The sequence below is a fragment of the Equus caballus genome, chromosome 10 (genome assembly GCF_041296265.1).
Source record: "Equus caballus isolate H_3958 breed thoroughbred chromosome 10, TB-T2T, whole genome shotgun sequence".
NCBI classification, from domain to species: domain Eukaryota; kingdom Metazoa; phylum Chordata; class Mammalia; order Perissodactyla; family Equidae; genus Equus; species Equus caballus.
The window spans coordinates 14018782-14031724 of record NC_091693.1 but is presented as its reverse complement, the minus strand read 5'-3'; the positions used below and the strand labels follow the sequence as shown (position 1 = coordinate 14031724).

The 12943-nt window shown below is 55.0% G+C and overlaps 1 protein-coding gene across 9 annotated transcripts; it reads left to right on the top strand.

The window, feature by feature from the left end:
• The first annotated feature begins 217 nt into the window (after positions 1–217).
• On the top strand, positions 218–9554 carry ZNF574 (zinc finger protein 574). Of its 9 annotated transcripts, none has more exons than XM_070224533.1 (4): positions 884–1220; positions 3020–3178; positions 3549–3800; positions 6587–9554. In XM_070224533.1, exon 4 carries the CDS (start codon positions 6607–6609, stop codon positions 9295–9297), a length of 2691 nt encoding a protein of 896 aa, XP_070080634.1. In that variant the 5' UTR covers positions 884–1220; positions 3020–3178; positions 3549–3800; positions 6587–6606; the 3' UTR covers positions 9298–9554. The 9 variants fall into 9 exon arrangements, with proteins under 9 accessions (XP_023507170.1, XP_070080633.1, XP_070080634.1 ...); XM_070224535.1 differs by having other exon boundaries at positions 1075–1220; positions 3041–3178; XM_023651402.2 differs by lacking the exon at positions 3020–3178 and having other exon boundaries at positions 218–1220.
• Positions 9555–12943: the final 3389 nt, after the last annotated feature.

The window sequence follows — 12943 nt, the reverse complement described above, 5'->3', positions numbered from 1 at the left end:
AAGCGGAGGAGGGTGGGGTGTCCCGGGGGCGCCAGGCGCAGGGCCTCGGAGGGAGGGCCTGGCTACGGACTCCTGGTCCCCTGCGAGGAGCAGCCGCCGGCTCTGGGTCCCCAGCTGAGCCTGCCTCCCTGCTGCTGGCCGCCACCGCCGCCGTTGCTGCTGCCGCCGCCCGCCCGCCGCCACTGCCACCGCCACCTCTCCTTCTCCCCTCCGAGGCCGCCGCCTGCCTGCCCGCCCGCCGCCCGCGCTGGGTCCTGGAGCGCAGGGGGCGGGGGGGAGAGAGAGATGAGGGAGGGAGGGAGGCAGGGAGGAGGGCAGGCGAGAGGAAGGGAGGGAGGCAAGCAGAGAGAGAGAAGGGAGGGGAGTCGGGGGAGGGGTAGCCCTTATTGGTCGGGGCTGGGGGGCCCGCGAGGAGAATGCTGATGAGGGAAGGCGCTGCATTGGATAGAGGGCCCACCCCGGGGCCATCCCCTCCACCACACCATGCCACCGCCCTGCCCAGGCAGCCCTTGGGCACAGCAGCCCACGGAGACAAGAAGCGGGGAGACCTGGGGAGAAGGCTGTGGAGCTGGGAGAGATGGCTACAAAGATGAAGAAAAATGCAGAGAAACAGCAAAACCGAGGTGGGCCAAGGTCCACAAACCCCACAAGGACAAGGACAGGGAAAAGCCCAGTGAAAAGAGAGAAAGGCCCATAGAGACAAGGGAGCAGACCAAGCAAAGGACCTCAGAGAGAAGGGCAGCTCCAGGACACAGCCCCCTGGGAAAATGGGGACAGGGGGCAGCTTGTGGATTTAGAGAGCCACTTGGGAAGATGGGAACAGGAGGCAGCTCGAGGACACAGAGAGCTCTCCATGAGGATGGGGACAAGGGGCAGCTCGTGTACTCAGAGAACCCACCAGGAAGATAGAGAGAGGCCCACGGGAACAGAAAGCACTCCTCAGACACAGGGAGTTGTCCATGGTGACGGGAGAAGGCCACGGGCAGGAGGAGAGGCCCACAGAAATGGGAATAAGGACACATGTCACAAAGACAGGGAGGAGGGCCAAAGAGAGTGGGAGAATGTCATAGAAATGGGGGGAGGCCCAAAGACACCAGGGAACCCACAAAGACAAGGATGCGGACACAAGAGGCCCACTGAGGCAGGAGCAGCCAGCTCATGGAGACAGGGGAGAAGCCCCCAGAAATAGAAGTACCGCCATGGAGGCGAAGGGATGGGTGGTGAGTATGGGAATTCTTTATAAGGCACAGAGAAATCCTTGGGACCCACTGAGATAAGTGGGAGGGGAGAAGAGGCCCTGGTTCTCTAGTCACCCAAGCAGAGAGGCAGTGGGAAAGGGCAGAGAGCTGGAGGGCAGAGCCAGCAGAAGGGGGAGACTCCCTCCCTCTTAGAGGGAGCTGAGCAGGGCAGGGGGATGGAAGAGAAGCAGCGACACAGATCTTGGAGTGGGGGTGGGTGGTGCACGGCTGGGTGGGGGGTGAAATTTGGGGGGAAGGAACACGACAGTTGGTGCTGAAGGCTCAGCCCATGACTCACCACCACCCCCAACGCTCGTGATGGGGAGGAGACACTGACACGCTCACGTGCAGCCCCCCAGCACATGTGACCACATGCCCCCCAACACACGTGACTGCATGCCTCGCACGCGCACACACATAGCACGTGGCAGCTGTTAGACCAGCCTGGCGTGGGGAAGCCCTCTACAGCTGGTTTGTGGGGCATTCCTTGACATACATCTGACACATACACCTGACCCTGAAGGACCACCAACTTTGCACACACCTCCTCACCCTACCTGGGCAACACCTATGGCCCCCGCAACACCCACCTTGAACTCCAACTAGGCCTGAAAGCCCAGACTCATACTGGCCTGTAGGCCTTTGCGTATGCAGGGACCCCAGCATAGAATGCCTATCGTCTCTAAATTGAACCTGTCCCCTAATCCTGTGCCACCAACTCCAGAAAGACTGATCCAGGCCTGAGTTTACTCCTTTAACATCTGAAAAGACCTAGTCAACCCAGATAAATTGGGAAATCCAAGCAGAAGGTACCTGTAGAAAGGGGCCTGACTAGCCAAGGTGGACCCTTGCATTTTCAAGTGGGGAAAGGTGGCCTCCTGCAGGAGTGAGAACCTACCCCAGGACATGGAGCCTGTCAAAGGCTGAGTCTAGCTTTCAGGTTCTCTGGCTCTGGCCAGCCCCAGGCCCCTGCCAGCCCCAGGCCCCAGGTGACTTCACCCTGAGGGCAAATGCAGATGACCAGCTTTACAGCTCATTGATTCCCACCAATTTCTTTCCTCTTCTAGCATTCATCCATTCAACATGCCACTCGGGACATCCTGCCTGCCAGGCAGTAGAGCCTGGGAGCCAAGAGTGTAGACCTTGGAGTCAACTCCTGGGTTGGAATCCTGGCTGTCTCTTCCTAATGATGGACACAGTTACTTAACTTCTCTGGGCCTCAGTTTGTTTTGTAAAGTGAGAACAATAATACCTCCCTCCTAGGGTGGTTGAGAGGATTAAACTGAGTAATACATGGAAAGTATTGAGCACAATACTTAACATATAACACCCTCAGGACGTGTTAGCTATTATTACTAGGCTCCTTGAGGTCCTAATAAAAATAATTCTTATGTAGCTTTTACTCTGTGCCTCACAACAACCATATGAGACAGGGCCTACTGTCCCCACTTCACAGATGAGGAAACTGAGGCACAAGGGAGTTGACTTGCCCAAGATGACAGCAAGCAGGTGGCAAGGCCAGGATTCCAATCCAGGCAGCCAGGTTTAATTACATGGTTCCGGTGTTAGGGAGTTTAACCTAGCGGAAAGTTAGGACACCCAGTTAGAAACCAACTGAAGGACACAGTTTGCTGAAGAGTCAGACTTAGGTCCTACTCTGTTTAGGGCCCCCTGGTAGCTTTTTGGCCTCAGAAAAGTAAATGACCAATTACTCTGAGACTCAGTTTACTCATCTGAAAAATGGGGGGCGGGCACAGTTAGAACAAGTGAATCTCTTGCAGCTCCCCTCTCCTTGGGTTCAGGGAGAAGCTCCGGAAACGTGTACAACAGCCCTGAGGGCCAGACGGGGAGGGTCCCCATGGACACACGGGGACTCCACCTTCCCTGAGCTGTGGGGGTGCAGCCTGGAAGGAAACAGAGACGAGTCCATCCGCTACAAGGTCACTTCCTGCAGGTTCTGACCCTGGTTGTCCTTCAGGTCATCTGCTCCCCACACTCTTTCTTCAAATCAAACTGCCTGTCTCTGCTTTTTCTTTTTCTCCTTCCATTTTCCATCTCCTCCCTTATCCTTCAGGTTTTCCTCGTTGCCTCCGATTCCCTCTCTCCTTGCTTTTCCTCTGACATTTCTCCTCCTCCCTCCCGCGAGTCCCTCGGTTTTTCTCCCTTTCCTTCTTGCTGCCTTTATTACTCTCGTTCTAACGGAGTCTGGAGCCTTGATTTCCCCTTTTTCTCCCTTCATGTGACTGGTACTGCAGTTTCCCTTCTCCCCTTCGCCCTGACTGAGCTTCACGCTCTCCCTTCGTTCTTCAGGGGGTCCTGCGGCTCAACTTCCCCGCCCTCGCCCTCCGGAGGTCGCGTGCCTCAACTTCTCCGACTTTCCCCTCCACCCCGCCGCGGCTCCCCAGCGTCCTCCCCAAGATGGCGCCCGCAGCCTCGCTCCGCCTCCTGACGTCATCGCGCTGGCCTGTCGTCTCGAGCCGCCAGGAGGAGTCGACGAGGAGGTGGAGGAGGAGCATCCTCCGGGCTTAAGGGGGCGGCCACTATTAACCCGGGGGCCGGCCGGTAAGGCAACGTCGTTAGGGGATTGGCTGGGCGCCGCGGGGGTTCCCGACGCTCCCTACTATTGGCCCACGGCTCGGAGACGTGAGCGTCGATTGGCCTAACGGCAGGGCCCAGGCGGGCGGTGATTGGGCGCGTTCGGCCGTCCGCGCGGCGGCCGAGGAGGAAGGTGGGAGGGGCGTTGCTGAGGGCGATTGGGGGCGAGAGCGAGGCTGCGGAGCAAGCGAGAAGCCACGGCGGGAGCTAGAGAGGGCGCAGCGCTAGGGTGGCCGCCCGGGGGGAACGGCGGCCCGGGCCTGGGCCCGGGGCGTGCGAGACGGCGGAGGCGGGTGAGTGCCGGCCGGCGCGCGGAGGGCCGGCCCGGCTCCCCACCCTCCCCGCGCGGCCTCCTCTCGCCACCCCGCCTGCGCACTGAGGACCGGTGGGGGCGCGCGCCGGGTGAGGGCGGAGCGGCACCAACGGCCGGCGGGGCGCGCTGGCGGCCGGGCGGGGGCCGGGCCGGGCCGGGCTGGGGCGGTGGGTGGGGAAGGGGGCTAGAGTCGTGCGAAGGGCTGAGTGGGGAGGGGAGGGGATGGGAGGGGCGGGGCGGGGCTGGGAGTGACCTGGGTGGGAAGGAGGCGTTAGTGCTGCCCCCGAGAGGGTCTCCGAGGCCCCAGGGGGATCGGGTCAAGCACCGAAGCGGGGTGGACAGTTAGAGGGCACTTGGGTGCCCGGGGAGGGGTTTAGGGCGTGAGAAAAGAGGTAATTAAGTTAACATTAGGAGAAAATGTAGTCATGCTGGGCCAGTGAGGGGGTCTTGGGTGAAAAGATTAGGAAATGGATATCCCTAGAGGGGAGATTTAGAGCTGAGGGAGAGGTCGAGGTGTGAAGAATGGGGTTACACTAACGTGGAGAGGAGTTGAACCAAAGTGAAGAGGGGTACCGTTGGAATGGGTTGAGAAGGGTCTCTGTGTAAAGAAGGGGTACGTTACGTGAAAAGGGTGTCTAGAATAGGTTGGATGGAAGTAGTTTTTTTGGAGAGTACGGGGAATTAGGTCAAGGTGAAGAGTAGGAATTGGGTGTCCGTGGAGAAGGCTAGAGTGGTGAGAGAGAGCTGGGTATCCCCGGAGTGAGAATGAGATGTTACATTGCTAAATTGGGGGTCTGGACATCCCCAGGGTAATAGACTGGTAAGAGGAGTCTGGATGTGAGGACGAGGGATCTGGTTATCCCCCATCTGGGTTAGAGTAGGGGGAGGAGTTCTGCGTTAGAAGAAGAGAGGGTCTTGGTGTCGCTAAAGGGGATTTGGGTCATGGGAGGGGTATGTCTGAAAGAAGCTCAAGCCATTGTGAAGGGTAGCCTGGATATCCCTGAATTGGGTTAGAGTATGGGCAAGATCTTTTTGCAAAGAAGAGGAATTATGTTATTATAAAGAGGGGGGTCTGGGGATCCCTAGAATGTTTAGGTTGGGAAGTCTTTTTGCAAAAAAGAAAAGGTTAGGTTAATAAGGTGAAAGGGGATCTGGGTGTCTTTGGAATGGGTTAGTAAAGAAGGATTTAAGTTGATGTGAAGAAGGTGTGTGGGCATCCCTGGAATGGATTATGGTAGGGGTGGGTCTTTTTGTAAAGAAGAGGAGCTTAGGTTGATATGAAGAGGGGTCTTCCCAGAGTCGGTTAGGATGGGAGGGGTCTTTTTTGCAAAGAAGAAAGTAAATGTGAAGAGGGAGTCGGAACCCCTGAATGGGTTGGGGTGGCTGTATATGAATATGAAGAAGAGGGTTTTGGCTTTAAGTCAATGTGAAGAGAGGATCTGGGTATCCCAGAGGGCATTCGAGTTGCAGATTAGGTCTTAGTGTAGAGAAGAGATGGTTAATGTGAGGAGTGTCTGGGTACTTAGAGACATGAGTAAGGGTGGTGGGAAGTGTATAGGTATGAAGAAGGGTTAAGCTTTTGTGAAGATGGGTCTGGGTATTCTGGATGGGGGGTTAGGGTTGTGGGAGAGAGCCTTGATTTGTAGAGAGGATTAAGTAATTTGAAGAGGGGTGTTTGGGTTTCATGGGCAAGTGGTTAAGGTGGGGAAAGTCTGGATGTGGAGATGGGTTAGGCCAATGTGAGAAGAGTTGTTTGGAGGAATGGATAGTTTGATGTGAGGAACCTGGACGTACGTGGAAGGAGAGAGTTAGTGGGTAGCAAGGATTGTGTGTAAAGGAGAGGAGCTTCACCATGGGAGGGTGCTGAAAGTGGCAAGACATTGGGGCACTTTGAGTAGTCTGGGTGTGAAAAAAAAAAAGGGTCAAGAACCTGGGGGAGGAAGCAGAGGAGCAAGGCTGGGAGAAGCAGGCAATTAGGGCTTATGTGAAGAGTGCCCCCAGGCACCTGGGAGCTGGAATGGGGTAGTGAGTTGGTAAGAAGAGGAGACAGTGTGGAAGGAGTCTGGGTGGAGAGGCTACAGGTTCAGATGTGATAGATGGGGCCTTGGGCCAGCTGTGAGGCGTGGGAGATAGGGATTAGACAGGTTACAAGGATCTGGTGGGTGGAATTTGATGCAAGTTGATTTGGAGGTGAGACTTGGGTAGATTCCCTAGGAAGGGACTGCTGGGAACATTTTGTGCTTAGTGCTCTTGTGTATTCAGGAGAGGAAGGATTGTTGGGGGGCGGGGGGTGGGAGTGGAAAAATGGAAACAAGAATTTAGAGGGGGAAATAGATCTAAGGTTTTGGTGAGGGGATGATAAAGAGAAAGAATTGTCTGTGGAAGGGACTGAGGAGCAGTGGTTTGGCTGTAATTTGTCCCCACCTTTCCCCTTTCCCAGCCCAGGGCCTCACTGCCGCCATGACTGAGGAGTCAGAGGAGACGGTTCTCTACATTGAGCACCGCTATGTCTGCTCTGAGTGCAACCAGCTCTATGGATCCCTGGAGGAGGTGCTCATGCACCAGAACTCCCACGTGCCCCAGCAGCACTTTGAGCTGGTGGGCGTGGCCGACCCTGGAGTCACTGTGGCCACAGAGGCAGCTTCTGGCACTGGGCTCTATCAGACCATAGTGCAGGAGAGCCAGTACCAGTGCCTGGAGTGCGGGCAGCTGCTGATGTCACCCAGCCAGCTCCTGGAGCATCAGGAGCTGCACCTGAAGATGATGGCACCCCAGGAGGCAGTGCCAGCTGAGCCACCACCCAAGGCGCCCCCACTGAGCTCCAGTACCATCCACTACGAGTGTGTGGATTGCAAGGCTCTCTTTGCCAGCCAGGAGCTCTGGCTGAACCACCGGCAGACGCACCTCCGGGCCACTCCCACCAAGCCTCAAGCTCCAGTTGTCCTGGGGTCCCCAGTTGTCCTAGGGCCCCCTGTGGGCCAGGCCCGCGTGGCCGTGGAGCACTCCTACCGCAAGGCAGAAGAGGGTGGTGAGGGGGCAGTTGTGCCCTCTGCCACTGCCACCACCACTGAGGTGGTGACTGAGGTAGAGCTGCTCCTCTACAAGTGCTCGGAATGCTCCCAGCTCTTCCAGCTGCCGGCCGACTTCCTGGAGCACCAAGCCACCCATTTTCCTGCTGCTGCCCCAGAGTCTGAGGAGCCTGCCTTGCAGCAAGAGACCCTGAACCCATCACCTGCAGAGGTGCCTGTGTCTCAGCCTGACCCCCTGCCATCCTCTGATCACAGTTATGAGCTACGCAATGGTGAAGCCATTGGTCGAGACCGCCGGGGGCGTAAGGCCCGGAAGAACAACAATGGAGAGCCAGGTGGGGCAGCCACCCAGGAGCTCTTTTGTTCAGCCTGTGACCAGCTCTTTCTTTCGCCTCACCAGCTACAGCAGCACCTACGGAGTCACCGGGAGGGCATCTTTAAGTGCCCCTTGTGCAGTCGTGTCTTCCCCAGCCCATCCAGTCTGGACCAGCATCTTGGTGACCACAGCAGCGAGTCTCACTTCTTGTGTGTGGACTGTGGCCTGGCTTTTGGCACAGAGGCACTCCTCCTGGCCCACCGGCGAGCCCACACTCCAAATCCTCTGCATTCGTGTCCATGTGGAAAGACCTTTGTCAATCTCACCAAGTTCCTTTATCACCGGCGTACCCATGGGGTGGGGGGTGTTCCTCTGCCCACAACACCAGTTCCACCAGAGGAGCCTGTCATTGGTTTCCCTGAGCCAGCCCCAGCAGAGACTGGAGAGCCAGAGGCCCCAGAGCCCCCCGCGTCTGAGGAGAGCTCAGCAGGGCCTGCTGCCCCAGGCACCTACCGCTGCCTCCTGTGCAGCCGTGAATTTGGCAAAGCATTGCAGCTGACCCGGCACCAGCGTTTTGTGCACCGGCTGGAACGGCGCCATAAGTGTGGCATTTGTGGAAAGATGTTTAAGAAGAAGTCTCATGTGCGTAACCACCTCCGCACACACACAGGCGAACGGCCCTTCCCCTGCCCGGACTGCTCCAAGCCCTTCAACTCACCTGCCAACCTGGCCCGCCACCGGCTCACACACACAGGGGAGCGGCCCTACCGGTGTGGGGACTGCGGCAAAGCTTTTACACAAAGCTCCACGCTGAGGCAGCACCGCCTGGTGCATGCCCAGCACTTCCCCTATCGCTGCCAGGAGTGCGGAGTGCGTTTTCATCGCCCCTACCGCCTGCTCATGCACCGCTACCACCACACAGGCGAGTACCCCTATAAGTGTCGCGAGTGTCCCCGCTCTTTCCTGCTGCGCCGACTGCTGGAGGTGCACCAGCTTGTGGCCCATGCTGGGCGCCAGCCCCACCGCTGCTCATCCTGTGGGGCTGCCTTCCCTTCCTCACTGCGGCTCCGCGAGCACCGCTGTGCAGCTGCTGCTGCCCAGGCCCCACGGCGCTTTGAGTGTGGCACCTGTGGCAAGAAAGTAGGCTCTGCTGCTCGGCTGCAAGCACATGAGGCAGCCCATGCAGCTGCAGGGCCTGGAGAGGTCCTGGCTAAGGAGCCCCCAGCCCCTAGGGCCCCAAGGGCCACTCGCACCCCAGTTGTCTCCCCAACAACCCTTGGAGGCACTGCTACTGCGGCCCCTGCAGCCCCTGCCCGACGCCGGGGCCTGGAGTGCAGTGAGTGCAAGAAGCTATTCAGCACAGAGACATCACTGCAGGTACACCGGCGCATCCACACAGGCGAGCGGCCATACCCGTGTCCAGACTGTGGCAAGGCCTTCCGTCAGAGTACCCACCTGAAGGACCACCGGCGCCTGCACACAGGTGAGCGGCCCTTTGCCTGTGAAGTGTGTGGCAAGGCCTTTGCTATCTCCATGCGTCTGGCAGAACATCGCCGCATTCACACAGGTGAACGGCCCTACTCCTGCCCCGACTGTGGCAAGAGCTACCGTTCCTTCTCCAACCTATGGAAGCACCGCAAGACCCACCAGCAGCAGCATCAGGCAGCTGTGCGGCAGCAGCTGGCAGAAGCGGAGGCTGCTGTAGGCTTGGCTGTGATGGAGACTGCAGTGGAGGCACTGCCCTTGGTGGAGGCCATTGAGATCTACCCTCTGGCTGAGGCGGAGGGGGTCCAGATCAGTGGCTGACCCTGCCCCATTGCCCTCTTCAGCACTGCCATGCTCTGTTGCTGAAGAACGTCCTCCAGTATCCCCTTAAATTTCTGTACATACTGTCCCCTTCTTTCACCCCTCCCAATCACCACGTAAGTTCTGTAACTGAATTTGGTCTTTCTCCTGAGGGGGGCTGTAGAGTCCTTGATATGCATAAAGGTGCGCCCCCTTCCGTCTGTTAGCATTGGTGGCTACACGGTGAAACAGTCAATAAAGACTGAGTTGGACGTTTATGTGCTTTTGTCTGGCCCGGCTGTGTGGGGTGGAATTTGGGAGCCATGAGCCCAGGTCTGACTTTTCGTGGCTTCATTCCCAATGTCCAGAATGGCCTGGCAAGTAGAAGGGGTTCAGTAAACACTTGCTGAATTGAAGAGGAGGATGGGGAGTCCGTGGGCGTGGCTCAGGGAGTGGGGCCTTCACTCTGGTGCTAGGTGGAGACAGCATGGCTCTCTTGCCACTAGAGGTCTCCACAATCCCATAGAAAAGCCCGAAGCTGTTTCTACTGGTAGCAGGAACATTTGGGAAAATCTTCAGATTCTTCTCACCATCTCTGTGTCCCCACTTCCTGGCCTGATGTGAGCCATCTCCCCCAAGGCCATCTGGTTTTCCCACTCTGGATCTCTGAGGGCATATGCAGGTCTGGGAAAGGCATGATCTCCAGGGCAGTGGAGGAGGGTGGCTCCTGGGACCAGACCCAGCTGTGGGGTTGGAGAAGATTCTGAGTAATGGTTGGCTAGAGGTAGGAAGCCTCATAAGGGGAGGTTCCTTGACTCCCACCTGGAGTTGGACTCTGGCTCAGCCAACAGATGTTTGTTGTAGGGAGGGGTGGTTGGAGTGGCTGGCTGATATTTGAATGTCTAGTTTGTCTCAAGTGCTTTCTTAAATTTTTTGGAATAATCTTCACGCTGGTCCTGTGAGAACATTTTGCAAGGAAGGAATCTGAAGTTGAAAGCAATGAGGTGACTTGCTCAAGGTCATTCAACCTAAATAGGGCAGAGCTTGAATTTAAGCCTAATTTCACTTGGTTTAATCACCTATATGCTTTCATCTACACTCTGCTGCCTTCTACATAGTGGGAAGAGGGCAGTGGGGGGAAAGGAGATGGTGAGTGTGTGACTGGTGGGAATGTTCAGTTGCTGTGTTAGTCTTATCTCTAAGAGTCACACCCCAAGAAGAATGAGCCTCCCCCCAGATTACTCGTCTTTGTTGGAGAAAGTTCTTATTTGGAACCCCTAACGAGAGGTAAAAGGAAAGCTGTTTGTATTGAAACCAGGGGAAAGGGATGCCCAAGAGCAGCCCATTGAGCCTCTCCATTACTCTCCACTCCCTTCAGCAGTCCTGCAGCCCTCTGTGGGCACTGGGGTTCTAAAAGCAGAGTGGTTTAGCATGTTGCTCAGGTGAGAAAATGAGGGCTGAGAGAGGGAAGAGACCTATTGAGGCCACATAGGTGGTCGAGTCACGGCTAGAAACCAGGTCTTCTAACTCCATTAATAGAAATTTTACTACATTATACTTATTTTAGTTATTTTTAAAAAGAAAAAGCACTCACCCACCTTATATCCTGACAGCTCCTAATAAAGAGCAGTTATCTGTTAAGCAGTTGTTTCTAACCAGAGTATGTTGATCATGGGCACCATCTTTCAGTAACCTTATACCCTGCAGAAAGGACTCAAGTTGTCTCAGCCTAGCATGCCAGACCCCCTTAATCTGCAGGTAAAGATTCATTCTCAAACTGCCTCCTCTCAAGAAGAGCTGTAACATCCTAAAAGTCATATCAAGTAAGTGCTTGGAACAGTTAGAGGATTTATCCAACTGCAAAAACTAAATAAAAATCAGGCTGAATCAAAGGGATGGGAATGGAGAGAAACAAAGTTGCTGGTTGACTCCAAGATAAAATTGCTTTCAGCAGAGAAGAGTGGCTCTGTGACAGTGGAGTGACCATCCATTATTGTTCCTTTTTAATGCCCCTCGTGAAAATTTCCACCTGAGAAAAGTTTGTGTGCAAAAACATTTATGAACAAAACTCACTGTTCACCATCACCCCACTAAAACTTCCATGGTCCTCAGTTGAACCACTATCCTAAAACAGATGGCACTGATCAGACCCTTGTCGGATGTCGGGGTTTGAGTTGGACAAGCAAGGTTCACAAAACTTTGTGTGCCAGGCGCTCCCCCAGAGATTTGGATCCAGCAACCGGTCTGGGTGAGACCCAGGAATCTGATTTGAAGAGAGCAATTCTTACGCAGGTGACTTGCAGACCTCTCTAAGAAGAGCCTTGCATTGCTTGTTTTTTAGTTGGATATGGAAGCTGTGTAAGCAGAACTGTCAAGGGGACAGAATGGTCCTCTAGTGCCCGATATGTCCTTGACAAGAGGAGGCTCAACTTTGTACACGGGAGGGCATGTGGACCAGTTAGGCACATTCATGGGGGTACAGGCGGATGCCTAGTTCAGCTCAGTGCACTCTGTGCCATCCGTGGTTATCACAGGATGGCCTGAATGGCAAGGAGCTTTTGGGTCTGTATTGGTCTGACTGTACCGCCCTGCAGGCAGGGGGCTGGCCCAAATGACCTTCCTCAGGGTACTATTGTGTTCCTCCATCCCAGCATCCCATTCCCCCATCCCTACTGACTCGTCTTGAGAGTTGCAGAGGTGCTTTTTTTTCTTTCATTCTTGCCAAAACAATGAAGTGCTAATGGTTTTTTTTTTTTTGAAAACTAGCCCTGAGCTAACATCTACTGCCAATCCTCCTCTTTTTTTGCTGAGGAAGGCAGGCCCTGAGCTAACATCTGTGCCCGTCTTCCTCTACTTTATATGTGGGAGGCCTACCACAGCATGGCTTGTCAATTGGTGTCATGTCCACACCCGCGATCCAAACTGGCGAACCCTGGGCTGCCAAAGCAGAATGCGCGCGCTTAACCGCTGTGCCACCGGGCTGGCCCCTGAAGTGCTAATACTTTTTATCTTTCTAAATGATCAAACCACTCTTCCACTTTTCCTTTCTCCTGTTCTGTCCCTCACTACTGAATGTGCAGAATCCTAGTACCTGTGTGCTAGGCATACATCAGAGAATGGAACAATGACAAGGCGACCTGATGGCAATGAGGAAGTCCAGTTGTTGACAGCATTTCTGATTTTCAGTTGTGAGGTCTTGGGCATCAGCCCACGGCCTGACCTGTGAAGATGTTGTTCCTGCCAAATGACTTAGTCAAGATGGGCACAAAAATTTGAGTGAAAGAGAGTTAATGTCGCTCTGAAAAAAGAAGGGAGGTGTGTACCTTGTACCACCAGACAAGTTCAGAGTCAACTCTGTTTTTAAAGGGTCTTTGTTAGTCCTCTGGGGATGGCAGTGGGGAAGTACTCATGGCTTTCCTGGCTTTCTCATTTATTGAAGACTGTGCTGGAGATCTGTCCTAAGCACTTATATCATCTCATTTAATTCTTATAAGCCCACAGGGTGGATATTGTCTCTCTGACAGATGAGGACACTGAAGCTCACAGATCAAGCGCCACATGTCTATAAAATGGCAGAACTGAGATTTGAAATCATCCTAAATTCTGAGACTTGGTTTTCCTTTTTTTTGTTTTTATTTTGGAAGATTAGCCCTGAGCTAACATCTGC